Source organism: Mus musculus, chromosome 5 (assembly GCF_000001635.26).
Source record: "Mus musculus strain C57BL/6J chromosome 5, GRCm38.p6 C57BL/6J".
In the NCBI taxonomy this organism is placed as follows: Eukaryota; Metazoa; Chordata; class Mammalia; order Rodentia; family Muridae; genus Mus; species Mus musculus.
This window is the reverse complement of record NC_000071.6, coordinates 123250315-123267673: the sequence shown is the minus strand read 5'-3', so window position 1 is coordinate 123267673 and position 17359 is coordinate 123250315. Positions and strand designations below refer to the sequence as shown.

At 47.5% G+C, this 17359-nt stretch overlaps 1 protein-coding gene and 1 pseudogene across 3 annotated transcripts in view; one reads left to right on the top strand and one right to left on the bottom strand.

Annotated features, from left to right (window-relative positions):
- The window catches only part of Wdr66 (WD repeat domain 66), a 75760-nt gene extending 59811 nt beyond the window's left edge, over positions 1-15949 (bottom strand). Inside the window, exons 1-5 of one of the 3 annotated variants that reach the window (XM_030254542.1) lie at positions 15457-15949; positions 12916-13989; positions 11428-11670; positions 5520-5657; positions 2774-2883 (exon numbers count right to left, since the gene is read on the bottom strand). In XM_030254542.1, the coding sequence (XP_030110402.1) occupies positions 2774-2883; positions 5520-5657; positions 11428-11670; positions 12916-13869 (1445 nt within the window). In that variant the 5' untranslated portion in view covers positions 13870-13989; positions 15457-15949. Of the gene's footprint in view, positions 1-2773; positions 2884-5519; positions 5658-11427; positions 11671-12915; positions 13990-15456 lie in introns of those variants that run through there. The other 2 variants (NM_001370840.1, XM_030254543.1) reach the window with 2 other exon arrangements.
- Rpl35a-ps6 (ribosomal protein L35A, pseudogene 6) lies at positions 11800-12219 on the top strand (annotated as a pseudogene).
- Positions 15950-17359: the final 1410 nt, after the last annotated feature.

Here is a 17359-nt window from a genome sequence, read left to right as displayed (position 1 = left end):
TACATAAAATAAAATATACATAAAATAAATAAATCTTTAAAAAAGAAGAATACATTACAGGACCTGCATACAAAGGATCACGTTGGCCCATATGGGAAGCATGATTTGTTCCCAAGTCAGTTTAAAACCAAATCAAATCATTTGATTGCAGTTATTTAATATGTAAACTGTGCTACTAATGTACATAACATAACATGGGTTTTAAATTTTTAAGATATATTTTGAAATTAATTTTTACAAGGCAACCAATGTTAAAATGAAGTTTTACAAAGCACCACGAATAAAGAAAACATAGCTGTATCTGTGTAGTAGAATACTGTACAGTTATAAAAAGACTAAAGTGGGCGCTGGAGAGGTGACCCAGTGGTTAGAGCAAGGCTGCTCTTCTAGAGGACCCAGGTTTGATTCCCAGCACCCACCTAGTGGCTCACGATATTCTATAACCCAGGGAATCCCAGACCCTATTCTCACTTCCCACAGACATAAAATAAAATTAAGTATTTAACTTTTTTTTTTGTTTCTGTATGGGAGCTTTTTTTGCATCTATGTCTCTGCATGGCATGTATGCAGTGCCCCCCAGAGGCCAGAAGGGCTGTGGGATTCCCCGGGACTGGAATTATAGAAGGTTGTGAGCTACCCTGTGGGTGATGAGGGTTGAATCTGGGTCTTTTAGAAGAGCGAGCCTGTGTTCTTTCCCACTGACCCATTGCTCAAACCCCTCAGTAAATCTTTTCAAAATCCCCCCCAAAAGACTAGCTGGGCAATGGACAGTGGTGGTGGCACACACCTTTAGTCCCAGCACTCAGGAGACAGAAGCAGGCACATCTCTATGAGTTCTGAGTTCAAGGCCAGCCTGGTCTACAGAGTGAGTTCCAGGACAGCCAGGGCTACACAGAGAAAACCTGTCTTTAAAAAGAACAACAACAAATAAATAAATAAAATGGCTGGATTCTATAGCCAACTCTGTCTCAATACAACCCAAGCTAATAAAAATGGGGTTCATGAGGTGGCTCAGTGGGATCAGGTACCTGCTGGCAAGCTTAACACCCCCAGAACCCACACAGGAGGAGAGAACCGATTCCCACTGGTGTCTACAAACCCCACACGTGTGTTGTGGCATGGGCAGACACACACAAATAAATAAATGTAAAAAGAATAAATAAAATCGTTAACATGGTGATTTTTAAGTTGTCTGTATTTTACCACAGTAAAAATTAGAATCATGTGGGGTTTGTAGTCTCAGCACTTGGGAGTCAGAAGGAGGCAGATCTCTGTCAGTTCAGGTCCAGCCTGGTCTACACAGTGGGACCCTCAAAATAAAATAAGGAAGCCATCCCAAAAGGCGATTACTCAAAGAACGAAGCTAAGGAGTCGCCTGAGAGGTTGCTGGAGCAGTTGGGCATGCGCGGGCAGCAGAGGCCATGGACACAGAAGTGAGGGAGAGGCCACCAGATTTCTCACCATCTTAGCAGGAGGTGCCCAGGGATACTCCAGCTTCCCAACTGGGAGGAAGTGTGGACAAGCTTGTGGTGAATTGCTGTCTCTTGTCCAGAGAACAACACTGCAGCCTATTGCCCCATCCACATTTATGGGATACCCAGGGAAGGGGAGCCAGAGAAGAAACTACAGAAAGCAATGTTGGGAGGCACAGTGTTATTAAGAGTCAGTTCAGGTTGAGGAGTGGGGACTGGGTGACAGGACCTCTGGGGGTCACTGCTCAGCTGATGGACATCAGTCCTGTGTGCTCCAATCCAGGATATTAAGCAGAAGTTCTACCTAACAGACTTATTTATCATGACTTGATAGTTGAGCCCCACCCCCAAGACCTGGGCCTTACGGTCCTGTCGGAGTCTAGAGGCCCTCTCTGCTTCTGTATCTGATCCATGTCCCACTGACCCACACAGCCATCCCAATCTCTAATGGATTGAATCAGGTCCCCACAAATTCATGTCTACTCAAAAACCTAAAAGGGTAATGTTGTTTAAAAACAGAGACTTTGGGGAAGGTGAGATGGCTCAGCGAATGAAGGTGCTTGCCACCAAGCCTGACTCCTGGGGCTGGGTGCTCTGCACCCACGGGAAGTAGAAGAGAACATTCTCTGCAGGGGCCCTCTAACCTTCACATGCAGACATGGTGCTGTGCATGCACACACACACACACACACACACACACACACACACACACATACACACATACACTCACACATACACACTCACACAATGCACACACACATATGCACACTCACACACATACCCATACTCTCACACACACATAGGCAGAGAAACAGGATGCCGGTGGGCTCTGAAAGAGGGCATTTGGTTACAGGAGGAGGCTGCAGAGGACCCTGTCTCAAAAGAAAGAAGAACTTCAATGAAAATCTGATGTAAAAATAAGGTTCCTGGGGCTGGGGAGATGGCTCAGCGGTTAAGAGCACTAGCTGCATGCTCTTCCAGAGATCCTGAGTTCAATTCCCAGCAACCACATGGTGGCTCACAACCATCTGTAATGGGATCTAATGCCCTCTTCTGGTGTGTCTGAAGACAGCTACAGTGAGTGTACTCATATACATTAAAATAAATAAATCTTTTTAAAAAAGGTTCCTGTTGTGACAGATTTGATGTCCACGAATGCTCCAGACTTCCATGCGCTGGGTTACTGTGACTCTCCCTCAGTCTAGTCTACTCTGGGCCACCAACAAACCAGGTTTCTTGGCAACATTATTTAACCCTTTCCTGGCCACAGGGGCCGATCCTCTGAGAGTGAGCCCACCTACCCCGTGAAGGAATCCCAAATAATTATGAGGCAGTCTGGTCCTTCGTCTGCTGTGGCAATCCATCGTCTGTCTTCGCTAACACAGAGGCAAGAGATGATGTTAGGGTGGCCCTGTGGAGATGAAGAGCAGGTGCTTAGAAATGATAAAGATGGGGCCCAGTGTGGACCCCAGGAATGCCTGGGTCCATGGACCCTTGAGCTCCTTCCAAAGCTTGCCTGTCTGCAACGTGGCTTCTACAGGCCCATACAGAGGTTCTTCATCTCCTGATTTGTGAGGGGGGGAGGGGGTGTCCCAAGCTCTCTCTTCCTCCGAAAACCTGAAGAAGCCACGGTCCTTCCTAGGGATGGAGGATATTACCCGACCCAGCCAATCCAGAACCTCTGATCTTCCTGCTGGCCTTGTCCTCCACAAACACTGCTCTCCTTGGATGGCCGAACAGTTCTGCGGCCCAGTGTTATCTGGCCCAGTTGTCATTTCCCTATACAACAGAGGAATCTTCTAGAAACGTACACAGAGATGGGAGCACTCTTGCAGGACACCTTGATCATTTTTCTGTCACTCCCTCCTTAGCTCCCTAGCCATCTAACTCTTTACCAGCCACACTGGCCTCTTCTCTAGCCCTCACACACAAGGCTCCTGTCTGGAAGGTTCCCCAGCCTGTCCTGTTGGCTCATTTTCTCATTCTTCAGGTCTCGGTGGAAACAGGATGTTTTCTCTGTCCCCGCTCAGCCAATCTACAGTGTCTCTCATCGTGACTTCCTTAGCGTGCCTTCCCTTCACCTTCCGGCTCCCTTCTGTGCTCATCTCTTAAAGCTCCTTGCTCGCTTCCGTGCCTCTTTGGATCATAGACTGGGAATTCCGTGAGGATGGGGCTAGATTAGTGTTGTTCACGGCCACAGACAGATCTGAAGCCAGCACAGGTTGCGAACCAACAACCGAGGCCAGTCCTCGTGGTGAACTGGCATGGCTAGGCTCTTGTGGGTTATGCCGCACCCATCTGAGTTGTGTGCCCACTCCAGCCAGCTTCCTCTGTGGTTCCCGAACTTGGTGATCTCATCTTAACCCAGTCAACAGGACTTGCTCACTGCTTTTATCAGAAAAGAAATTCCTTAGGTCGCATCACCGGTACCAACGATGAGTACTACCTAGTCTCTTGGGACATAGTTGGGGTTCCTTTTGATCCTGGCACTGACTGAGGAAGATCCTGTAACATCACACATTCGTGAAACGGCTACGCAGAATGAATAACCACGTCGGCAGTGGATAGCGGACACCAGAGACGGGACATGTAGGCAGGGAATCCTGACACTGACCCGTCAGGGATGCAAGAAGCCAGAGGTGTAAGGAAGGCAGGCCTAGAGGATGTGCACAAGGAGAGGGGGTGAAACAGTAAGAAACACTGCAGAAGCAAGGGAAGAACAGGAGGAGCTCTGGCCTCCTGAGTACTTCTAGGTCCTGAGACCTAGACTGCATAGCACTAATAACAATTATGATGTTATTTTGTTATATAATATTTATATAATATATATAATTATATTATTAGCCCAGTTTGGGCTAGTCACTGTGACACTCTGAGCCTCAGTGTCCTCTTCTGTCATGTGTGTATACGAACACCTACCTTCCAAGCACAGTAATGAGAAACTGAGTCTAAGTGGCTGGGGGTCTGAGTCCCCAGGAACAGGTGCCCTCCATAACCTCTGTGGGGACATATTCTATGCATTTAGTTGTTTTAAGAAATCTAAGCTGGGCAGTGGTGGTGCATGCCTTTAATTCCAGCACTCAGGAGGCAGAGGCAGGCGGATTGCTGAGTTCAAGGCCAGCCTGGTCTACAGAGTGAGTTCCAGGATAGCCAGGGCTACAGAGAACCGCTGTCTCCAAAACAAAACAAAACAAAACAAAAATCTAACATTTAGTTGTTTTAAGAAATGCACAAAATGCAGATGTTTCTAACTCTTGAAACGACAAAGTTAGCATCAACTAGTGTTTCCCCCTGGGTATCAGTCAGACTCAAAGCAGATATGCTTCTAATGCTCTTTTAATTTTCCTTTTTGTTTAATCACATTCATGTGTGTGTGTGTGTGTGTGTGTGTGTGTATGTGTGTGTGTGTGATGGAGAAGGCACACACTCTCCTGCCACAGTGCACATGTGGAGGTCAGAGGACCACCTACCAGAATTCCTCCCTCTATCCTTCCACAATGTGAGTCCTGGGGAATCAAACCGAGGCCACTGGGGCTTCGTGTCTGCAGCCTGGGCCCCCTCACTGTTCCTAACATGTGCATCCAAAGGGAGAAAGTGCTGGAAAAGGAAACGCCAGCCAGTATGACAGTGAGGCACAGAAGCCAACCTGGGATCCAAGGCAAAGTCTATACGAAAGTTACAGGTGTCATTTTCCAGCCTGGCGAGGTGGCCCATGCCTGCTATCCCTGCCATCTCCGGGGTTAAAGTCAAAAGTTTGACAGCCCAGGGCTAGTCTGGACTCCAAATCTGAGTCCCTATCTTTTTTTTTTTTTTTTAAGATTTATTTTATGTGTATGAGTACACTGTCGCTGTCTTCAGACACACCGGAAGAGGGCATCGGATCCCATGACAGATGGTTGTGAGCCACCATGTGGTTGCTGGGAATTGAACTCAGGACCTTTGGAAGAACAGCCGGTGCTCTTAACCGCTCTCTCCAGCCCCTGAGTCCCTCGCTTAACAAACAAGCAAAGACATCGTCTTGTTCACGGGGAGCTAAAGCCTGCACACCTGCAGATGGTACTGGGTGTTCCTGACGACGTCGTACATGATGGCGGTGTGAGCACAGGTGTAAAGGATGACTCTCCTGTCTTCCCGCATGTAGTAGACAGGGAGCGAACTGTTCCAGCCAAAGGACCAGGTCATGCTCTGGGGGATAGAGACAAACACAGGGAGCCATGACTTGTTGAGCCCAGAGCTGTGACTCCCGAGAGCCCCCACCCTGCCTGCCCCTGGGTGAGAACCATTCTGACAGTCCCAGGAAAAGAACCTTTTGGTTCCAAACATGGTCACCCAGGTTGACTGCAAACTCACTACATAGCTAAAGGGTGGCTTTTTACCCCCAATCCTCCGGACCGCCACACTTTTTCTATAAAAAGATTAAAAATTAAAAATTAAAAATGGGCCGGGCAGTGGTGGCCCACACCTTTAATCCTAGTGCTTGGGAGGGAGAGGCAGGTGGGTTTCTGAGTTCGAGGCTAGCCTGGTCTACAGAGTGAGTTTCAGGACAGCCAGGGCTACACAGAGAAACCCTGTCTTGAAAACTAAATATAAAATAAAAAAATAAAAAATAAATAAAAACAAAGGGAGAGATTGGTCATGGAAAGGTTAGGGAGGGAGGAAGGGTCTTTTGCATCGTAAAACATCTTTTCTGTTCTCCCACTTCCCAGGCCTGAAGCCCCACTTGGTGCTAATAGTCTGAGCACCAGATGTGACAAATTCGTTACTTCTTGAAAACCCCAGATGGAGATCTGATAAGACTCAGTAAGCAAGCTTATGGGAAAGGCAAGCATTGCCCGGATGATTGACTGCCTCTTCCTCTGCTTCCTGGTTGTGTTTGTTTGTTTGGTTGGTTTTGGTTTTTTTTTCGAGACAGGGTTTCTCTGTGTAATCTTGGCTGTCCTGGAACTCACTTTGTAGACCAGGCTGGCCTCGAACTCAGAAATCTGCCTGCCTCTGCCTCCCAAGTGCTGGGATTAAAGGCATGTGCCACCACGCCCGGCTGAATGACAAACTTCTGAAGATAATGATTTATATAAAATATAGCAGCAAGCTGTCTGTCTTCTCTTGGAATGATACTTAGAAGGAAGGATTATGGAAACACGGTGCATCATTTCTTCCCAAGACAGACACGGCAGGTAACGGTATGGTTCTCTCGTTCTCTCTCTCCTCTCATGCAACCTTCCTGTTCCCATCAGCCTGCACTCTGGAATTTATGTCTCCCTTTAGATCTTGGGTTGCGTGGGCAGAGATACTAGAACTGTGGAATCATGGTTGTCTAAGGCTGCACCTTCTAGGAACAGAATTACTTAATCTCTGGCTTGGGTCTAAGCACTGATTTTATGCAAATGAAACTGTTCCTTTGGAGACTTGCTATTCCTAAAAGGATCACTGTGTTCATCTTAGATTTCATCCTGTCGTTTTAAAATTAGTCACGAGAAAGGAAAGACTCCAGCCAGGCACGGCAGGGTGCAGCAATTGAGAGGTGGCCTAGGCTACACAGAACGTTTGAAACTAGCCTGAGGTATATGAGAACCAGTTTGGGTTTTCTGGGTATTTTTGTTTTCTTTTCTTTTCTTTTTTTTTTTTTGGTGTTTTGTTTTTTCTTTTCTTTCTTTCTTTTTTTTTAAAGGGGAGGGCTAGAGAGATGGCTCAGTGGTTAAGAGCACTGACTACTCTTCTGAAGGTCCTGAGTTCAAATCCCAGAAAACACATGGTGACTCACAACCATCTGAACAGCTACAGCGTACTCACATACATAAAATAAATAAATAAATAAATGAATTTTTTTTAAAAAGGGAACTTGGCGGGAAGGCATCAAGATGGCTGCTAGGGTAAAGGAGCTTGCTGTTCAAGGCAAACGCCCTCAGCTCAGTGCCCAGAACCCAGGTGACAGTGGAGAGAAGCAACTCCACGGAGCTGCCATCCGACTTCCACAAACACATCATGCACATATACATACAATCACAAATTAATTTTAAAAAAGGGGGGGGGCTGGCCTGACGGCTCAACAATAAAGGGGCTTGCTACCAAGCCTGGTGACATGAGTGCTGCCATCTCCAAGATCCACAGGGTGGAAGGAGATGTCCTCTGACTTGCATACATGTGCTATAACACACATATGTACACACAATAATTTCATAAATTTATTTATTTTACAACTATGCATATATTCACCGCATGGATGTATGTGTGCCACATGCACTCCTGGTGCCTACAGAGACCAGATGAGGTCATTGGTTCCCTAGGACTGGAGTTAGAGATGGTTATAAGCCATCGCATGGGTTCTGGGAATCAAACTTGGGTCCTCTGTAAGGGGAATAAGTGCTCTAAACTGCTGGGTCTTCTCTCTAGTCTCTTAATATTATTTTTTTAAAGGAAATAAGTATCATGTTATTCCAAGATTAACACGGGACTGCCTTCATATGCTGGGACTACTCTGGAACTACATTCACAGTTTCTGACAACAAAGGGTTAAGCTCATAGCTCACATCCTTTCTAATATTCTCAGCAAGTGGGGTATAAGTTACCTCATGTGTTTGTATTTTTCTAAAATGCTGTGATATCAAGATGAAAGCTGAGGGCTGGAGAGATGGCTCAGTGGTTAAGAGCACTGACTTAGAGGTCCTGAGTTCAATTCCCAGCAACCACATGGTGGCTCACAACCATCCGTAATGGGGTCTGATGCCCTCTTTTGGTGTGTCTGAAGAGAGCAATGGTGTGCTCATATACATAAATATAAATAAATATTTTTAAAAAATGAAAGCTGAGTAGCCAGGACTGCGTTTGCCTGCCTTCCATCATCCTCACGAGCAATTACTGCCTGTTTCTGAAGGGAGCTGACTCCATGGTGAAACCTGCTCACCATTGGCACCGCGAGTTCCCTAAGGCTGCTGGTCGAAGACCATGGACCCAAAGGGGAGGACACAGAGTGGGTGTGGGAGGGACACCAGAGGGCATCCATCCACCAGAGCACCTTTAGTGAGAGGGAGGAAGGAGTCTGAAGTACCACAGGTGGCCACTAGGGGGCCCCCTAATTAGACCTGAGATAGTGAAGAGATGTGTTGATACAGAGAGAGCTTGTACCTATTCAGCTTTTCCCATTTTGCAGAAATGAGGGATATCTCAATGGTCTTTAAGTGATAGGTAGACAGATAGATAGATAGATAGATAGACAGACAGACAGACAGACAGATAGGGAGAGCAGGAAAGAGCTAACTGACCAAGACCCAAGTTCAGATCCCCAGAACCCATTTAAAAATCTAGATATTGCTGGGCCCAGTGGCATACACACACACACACACACACACACACACACACACACACACACACACACACACACTTAGTCCCAGCATCTGGGAGACAGAGGCACAAAGATCTCTGTGAGTTCAAGGCTAGCCTGGTCTACAGGGTGAGTTCAAGCCCAGCCAGGGTTAAACAGTGAAACCCTGTCTGAAAAAGAAAAAAGAAAAAAGAAAAACTGGCAGACATGGTAGTCTTATTTGTAATACTGACGTGGTGGTTTGGAAAAGAATGGCCCCCACAAGTTCATATATTTGCTTGCTTAGTCCAAAGTTGACGGACAGTTTAGGGGAGGATTAGTGGGTGTGGCCTCCTTGAAAGCAGTGTGACACGGAGGGTGAGGTTTGAGAAGCTAAAACAAGTCTCTCTCTCTCTCTCTCTCTCTCTCTCACTCACTCTGGCTCTTAGCTCTCTGCCTGCTACCTGCAGATAGATAAGGATGTAAGCTCCTAGCTCCAGCAGTCAGCAGTCTGCCTGCCTTCCTGCCAAGCTTCCCGCCTTCGTGGTCACAGAGTGACCCTCTGAAATTGTAAGCAAGCCCCCAGCAAGATGCTTTGTATTTTACAAGAGTTAGCATGGTCATCATGGCGCCTCTTGATGGCAACTGGACACTGACTAAGACGCCCCAGCAAAGGATTGGAGGTGGGGGATCCCGGAGGCTCGCCGGCCAGTCAGTATAAACGGAATGAGCTTCGGGCTCAGGGAGAGGCCACTGTCTCAACAAAATTAAAGTGTGACATGGGCAAGACTGGCTCAGCGAGTCAAGGTCTTGCTGCCATGCCTGAGCAGTGAAGGAGAAACTGACTTCTGAAAGTTGTCCTCTGACTTTCACACTGGAACATCTGTGTGACCCTCACAAGTAAAGGCACCGCAGATTTTAAAAATAAAAACAAAGGTGGTGGTGACTGAACGTTGTACAACTTTTCTTGTATTCCGGGGGTTGCGGTTCCGAGAGTTGTAACTTCCAGGCCAGCCTGGGCTACATAGCAAATCCTTCTTAAAACAAAACAGAAAAAAACAAAAACAAAACCCAACAAAACCTACTGTGAGCTGAGTTCAAAGGCTCACTCTGTGTTAAGACTAGACTCTATATAGAATCACTCTTCCAAAGGCAGAAGTCCACAAGAAAAGTAAGTGTGTGGGGTGGGGGTGGGAGGAAACGAACCAAAAAGCAAGAAATGAATCCCGACGAATACATTTCTGGAAAGCGGCAGATGGGGAAGGAGTTGGTGGGGGGAGGGGCCTCTTCTTCCTTCTCTGGGTAAATGACAATGTTTCTGCAACTCACAGATGGTGCCTCCCGGGGAGACATGTCAGGAGCCGCGAGAGGGGTGAATTTCCAGGGAAGGCCAGAGCTTTGTCATCTTCTGACTGGGGTTTGGAGAGCTGTTAAAGCTCTCTTCCCGGAGCAGAGGCAAATGAGGAGAGGGAGGGGAGGACGTGCGGAAGCGAAGGAGGAAGATCCAGTAGTATAGAAGACAGAAGAGGGTAAAGAGAGCAAGATAGGAGAGAGGAAGAGGAGGAGGAAGAGGAACGGAGGGTGGGAAAGGAAGAGAAAGGGACGTGGAGAGTCCCTTGTGAAATAATCCTCGTGCAACAGTCAAGCTATTCGGGGAATTTCCGGCCTGCCAGAGCAGTGCTATTGAACCCAGATGTCACCATCAAGTTCTAGGTCGAACACGTGGGTGTGCCACTCCCCCCCCAATACCCTCCACTATGCCCCCCCCCCCCCAGCTCTTGACAGAACTTTAAAAGACGTAGTTGGTCTGAAAAGTATTGGTTTAAAAAGATGCCCGCTCCATTCCCTCCCAAGGTTGGAGAGATGCCAAGGAGAGGACTGAGCTGGATTCTCAGGACGCCTGGTTTGTTTTTTATTTTTGTTTTATATAAGGCTAGGCTTGCCGGGCATGGTGGTGCATGCCTTTAATCCTAGCACTCCAGAGGCTGAGGCAGGCAGATTTCTGAGTTCGAGGCCAGCAGCCTGGTCTACAAAGTGAGTTCCAGAACAGCCAGGGCTACACAGAGAAAAAAAAAAAAAAAAGGCTAGGCTTGAGAGAAGTGATCCCCCGGTGCTGAGGAGGGCAGAAACAGTGGATCTTGGGGGCTTGAGGTGAGTGTCACTGGCCAAGCAGCCTAGGCTATTTCACAACCTAAATTCCAAGCCAGTGGAAAACCTTATCTAAGCACGCCTTTAATCCAGGAGGCAGAGGCAGGTGGATCTCTGAGTTTGAGGCCAGCCTGGTCTACAGAGTGAGTTCCAGGACAGCCAGGGCTACACAGAGAAACCCTGTCTCGAAAAAAGAAAGAAAGAAAGAAAGAAAGAAAGAAAGAAAGAAAGAAAGAAAGAAAGAAAGAAAGAAAGGAAGGAAGGAAGGAAGGAAGGAAGGAAGGAAGAAAGAAAGAAAGAAAGAGAGAGAGAGAGAAAGAAAGGGGGGAACATCCAATAATAAAAATAAAGGTGAACAGAGGCTAAAAAAAAGAGCCAAGGTTATCTTCTGCCTTTCACATGAATGTGGGCACACACACCCGTGCGCACACCGGAACTTCCTAGACATACACAGGTGCCTTATCTCACAATGATGTCCAAGCCTAGGAATGACATGCCATTTACACTCACCAAAGGGTACACCTTGGAGTCCTCCTCCTTCTGGAATAAGGTGTCCTCTGTGGAGACAGACACCAGTGACTCCTCCGCACTCAGTCCTTTGGACTGGAATAATTTTCGTCTTTCTTCCAGGGAGAGTCTTGCTTCATCTTTTCCTTGGGCTAAAATGTCTTCAGGCTTCTGGCTGGCTTCCTCGGTATCATCCACTTTCATACTGTTATCTTTGTAAATCTGGCTTACTTCTGGACTATCAGCCTTGAAAGGGAAACGAGATTCTGACCCTGCACGTCACATACCCAAGGCTCTGCGCTCCTATCCCCTGCCTGTTTTCATGTCCAGCCAGCCAGTCTCAGGCTAACAGGTGATTCAAAAGGGAGCCTGGGTCTCTTTCCGCCATCTTGGCGCCTGTGGAGGCCTGCTGGGAACAGGACTTCTAACAGCAAGTATGTCTGGAAGGCTGTGGTGCAAGGCCATTTTTGCTGGCTACAAGCGAGGTCTCCGGAACCAAAGAGAGCACACGGCTCTTCTTAAAATTGAAGGCGTTTATGCCCGAGATGAAACGGAGTTCTACTTAGGCAAGAGATGTGCTTATGTGTATAAAGCAAAAAACAATACAGTGACTCCTGGAGGTAAACCAAACAAAACCAGAGTGATCTGGGGAAAGGTAACTCGGGCCCACGGAAACAGCGGTATGGTTCGTGCCAAATTCCGAAGCAACCTTCCTGCAAAGGCCATTGGACACAGAATCCGTGTGATGCTGTACCCATCCCGGATTTAAACTAATGGAGAGTAAATAAACAAAAGGGAGCCTGGGACATTTTATACTAAAGAAATGAATCCAGGCTGTGTTCAGGTTAACTCTTGGCCTAACAGACCCACCCACCAAAGGCCACACAGTAGGCTCTTGGAAACACCACTAGGAGTCTTGTCCTTGGACCAGGGCTGGGTTCTTTCTTGGGGGGAGCAAGCTGTGAGAAATTCACACTATTATATCACAGGAACTCAGTCCCAAGACCTTCAGCTGACCTACTGACCCTTTACAAGTTAGGTACACACTTCATGGAAGCTTGGACTGACCTGCCTCCAAACTGGATTAAACCACCCTCCTAGGCATCTCAAAATTACTGAACTTAGCATATGGTTTTCTCTTCTCTTTAATGTGTGTATTTATGTGGTGTGTGTGTGTGTTGTGCAGGTGCTCAAGGAGTCCAGAAGAGGACATTGAATTAATTCCCTGGATCTAAAGTTATAAGGCATTTCATCATGGGTGCTGGGAACCCAAAATTCAGCCCTCAGTAAGAACAGCTAGGGCTCTTAATGGCCTGGCTGTTTCTCCAACCTCGGGACTGTCTCACTTTGGTTTTGTACTCCCACAGCCTGGCACATGCCAAGCACCAAGCGACAGACAATTCAGTGTAAATGGGTGGACAAGCTTCGGGGAGGACTCACCAGGGAGGATGATTCTGAGTAAGTGGGTGGATGAGCTTGGGGAGGACTCACCAGGGAGGAGCTTGACCTGGGTGGCTCATGGCTGATGACAATATTGTCCACCAGGGCTGTTTTGTTTTGCTTCTCTTTCTTTTCCTCCTTGGCTCGTCCAGCTTTTGTCTCAGTTGTCTCAGTATCTTCCTCCTCCTCCTCCTCCTCCCGCTCCACACTCTTCTCTTTCTCTTCCTCTTCTCTTCCCTCCTCCCTTTCCCCCTCATGTTCCGCCTCTTCCTTCTCCTGGCCCTCTTCCTCACCTCCCCTTTCCTTACTTCTCTCGCTCTCCTCACTTTTTTCCTCTTCACCGCTCTTCTCTTCCTCCCATCCCTCTTCCTCTTCCCTTCCTCTCACTTCACTTTCTTCCTCCCCTCTCACTTCCTCTCCCTCTCTCTGCTCCTCCTTCTCCACCCACTCCTCCAGCCCCTCTCCATCCTCCTGAGACTCCTCCCATGACAGTGAGCCCTCAGTTAGGCTCTGCTGCAGAGCATCTTCTTCAAAACTTGGATTATATTCCTCCTTCTCCTCCTCCTCCTCCTCCTCCTCCTCCTTCTCCTCCTCCTTCTCCTCCTCCTCCTTCTCCTCCTCCTCCTCCTCCTTCCCCTCCTCCTCCTCCTCCTTCCCCTTCCCCTCCTCTTCCTCCTCCTCCTCCTTCTCCTTCTCCTCCTCCTTCTCCTCCTCCTCCTTCTCCTCCTCCTTCTCCTCCTCCTTCCCCTTCCCCTCCTCTTCCTCCTCCTCCTCTTCCTCCTTCTTCCCCTTCTCCTCCTCTTCCTCCTTCTTCTCCTCCTCCTTCCCCTCCTCCTTCTCCTCCTCCTTCTCCTCCTCCTTCCCCTTCTCCTCCTCTTCCTCCTCCTCCTTCTCCTTCTCCCCCTCCTCTTCCTCCTCTTCCTCCTCCTTCTTCTCCTCCTTCTCCTCCTCCATCTCTCCACTTTCTCTTGATTCTTCTAGGGGGTTTTCTTCTGTATCTGACATTTCTTCTGTAGTTTCCGCTACAGAAATTTTAACGTAGATTCAGCAGGTCCCTCTATTTCCTGTGCCGGCTTCCTGAGGTGCTAACACGTCGAAATGGGCAGAAGCAGCTCTGGTCCCTTCCTGTGGGAAGAAAAGAATGGCAGCTTCTTGGGAAAGCCCAGCTCAAGTCTCAGAAATCTTTAAAATATTGACTTCCAGGGCCTCCCATCTTTCTAGGACTGATCTTAGAGTCTTCTCACTTTAAATAATTCATATTCCCACAGGCAACAAAATGCATAAGGCAAGCATTTGCAAAACCCTGCTGGGAGGAAGAAGAGAGGGAGATGGGCTGATGACTGAAGTGTAAGCTTGCCAGCTAAAGGTTCCCTCCTCTCCAACTTCCGCTAGCCTCGTTCTGTGACTAGACGCAAGCCATTTTACCCTTTCTTCAAATTTGCTCACAGGCAAAAAAATAAAAATGATAATCCTACATTCTCACATGATTTGCAGACTGGGGCAATACATGTCAAATGCTCAACACAGGTTCACCCAAAGTGTTTGCCAAAAAAAAAAAAAAAAAAAAAGCAGGGTGGGGGATATCAGGTACTATGGGGATAAAAGCAATAGTTTTCTGCAAAGAACCTGAGAGTTTTAAAGACCTCTGGGGCAGGTGAGACCCTAAGTCTAAGGTAGACAGAGCCCCCTCCTCTGGGAAACACATGGCCAGAAGAGAAAACTAACTCCCAAATCAACACATTCAACATGGTATGTGCAAAGAAAGAAAGAAAGAAAGAAAGAAAGAAAGAAAGAAAGAAAGAAAGAAAGAAAGAAAGAAAGAAAGAAAGAAAGAAAGTTAATTCTGGGCTGGAGAGATGGCTCAGTGATTAAGAGCACTCTGGCTGCCCTTTCAGAAGACCCAGGTTTGACTCCCAGCCATGACACGATCGCTCAGAACCATAAGTAACTTGAGTTTCAGGGGATCTGACACCCTCTTCTGTATTCTGCGGGAACTTCATAGGTGGTACACATACATACATGCAGACAAAACAGTCTCACACATAAAATCATTTTTTAAAAAAATTTAATTCCTCTGATACATTCTCTCATTTTGCACCTACATGAAGCAAGAGTTTGGGAGCAGGGGGCTAGGCCCATGTCTGTAATACTGCGATTCAGGAGGTAGAGACAGGAGGATCACTCGAGTTCTTAGGCCAGCACAATCTTTCTAAAAAAAGAAAGAAAGAAAGAAGGAAGGAAGGAAGGAAGGAAAGGAAAAGGAAAAGGAAAAGGAAAAGGAAAAGGAAAAGGAAAAGGAAAAGGAAAAGGAAAAGGAAAAGGAAAAGGAAAAGGAAAAGGAAATGAAAAAGTTTGTGGCCCTGGGAGGCACGACTTACGACAGAGCTAGAATTTAGTTCTTTTGTTTGAAAAAAATGCCACTTTGACATTTTCCACACCCAGGCGGGGGCAATGCCACAGGTGCGCAAGTCTATCCTACCACGAGGTCCAGGAGCCACCAGTTTCTTTTCCTGGGGACCTCCCAGGTCCCACACCCTTGCCGCTGCCTGGCCCGGACCCCAACCCGAGCCGCACCCTCCACTTCGCACTTACAGGGACGCTCCCACTTCTTTTCTCAAAAGCCTTGGGTCGTCCAGCCTCGGGAAATCCCAAGAGACCTCCAGGGGCTCCTGTCCATACTCCCTAGTGACGGTTGCCAACCAAGCTCCGTCCCTATGGCAACGGCTAGTCGCAGGAAAGCAAGGAAGCAGGATGGTAATCACGTGCCCAGAAAGCGGCCTCGAGGCGGACCAGCCTGCCCCCTGCCGGGCTAGCAGCTCACGCCACAGCTTTTTCCTAAAGGACACTTCCACAAGAGCTACTCCCCTACACTGGCGATTCTGACTTTCCTAAAGTTGGACAAGATGTAACGAAAGTAGTGTTTGCAGTTATTTTCTCCAGATTGGGCATTCGTAGGGGAGGGGAAACGGAGACCTGCTCAAAAAACTCGGTGGGGGTTGGGTGGTGGGGTTCCCTCAAGTGTCAGGAAGCCCTTCCGGAGGTCATAAAAGCAGTAAAATAAATAAATGAATGAACGGATGATTGAATGAATAAATAAATACATAAATAAAAACTAGACGTTGGGGGCTGGATAGATGGCTCAGTGGTTAAGATCACTCATTGCTCTTCCGAAGGTCCCGAGTTCAAATCCCAGCAACCACATGGTGGCTCACAATCATCCGTAATGAGATGTGACTCCCTCTTCTGGGGCGTCTGAAGACAGCTACAGTGTACTTGCATGTAATAAATAAATAAATAAATCTTAAAAACAAAACAAAACAAAAAACTAGACGTTGGGCCAGGCATGATGTCCCACCTACAAATCCAGAACTAGGCAGATGAAGCCAGAAGGGTCTGTTCAGTCAGCCTGGACTACACAAGACTTTACTGTGTGAAAGGAGATTTCAGTGGAGCTAGCTGCCTGCGAGTTGTATATCCATAGTGCCGAGAGAGCCTCTAAGCAACCCCAGGAGGCTCACGGGCTCACAGGGCTGATTTGGGTGGGTTCCTTCAGTTTGCCATCAGTGCAAGGTGAACAGATGTGTGCTCATGCCTCTCCAGGAAGCCAGGCAAGAAGTGGTATGAAGCAGTTAATAAAATTCTCCCAGTGCTAAAACCCAATTTTTTTGGCCTCACAGGTGTTACACACAACTGCCCACCTTCTCACCAGGACACAGCATGCAGAGAAGTTTAGTAAACTGGGATTGAAGTTATGTGGAGAGTGCACCATCTTGCTGTTACCACGCAAGCCCAGCTTGGTTAAATCCATTAGCGTTGGGGCTGGTGAGATGGCTCAGTGGGTAAGAGCACCCGACTGCTCTTCCGAAGGTTCAGAGTTCAAATCCCAGCAACCACATGGTGGCTCACAACCATCCGTAACAAGATCTGACTCCCTCTTCTGGAGTGTCTGAAGACAGCTACAGTGTACTTACATATAATAATAAATAAATCTTTAAAAAAAAAAAAAAAAAAATCCATTAGCGTTATTCCTGTTGAAGCAAGTCATAGGGGAGCCCAAAGGTGGCTTTCTGAGCAGTGCAAGGCCTATTGCAGCCTCTTAGAGAGGATATGAATGACTATGGACAAGTCCACCACCACACCACGCCCCAGTGCTGGTGATCACATGCCTATCTCTTGAATGGTACAAGCTGTGTTTTATTACAGTGTGAGACTTATAAAGAGTCTGGAAAATACTTGGATTTATAACCCACAACTGAAACAGCAAACCCTAGTAAACAGAGCCAGTCTGGCTACGGGAGAGGGGTGGCGTGAGGCTGTCTGGATGAAGCAGCTTAGGGGAGGCTTTTGAGTTGTGTGTGCGGACTCAAAGCAGGAAGCACATGTCAGTACTGACTGCCATCAGACAAAGCTGGTCTCTGCCTCCATCCCGCGGAAATCCAATGCAAGGACGCAAGCTTCCTTGTAGAAAGGACCAGACATCCAAAACAGAAACGGG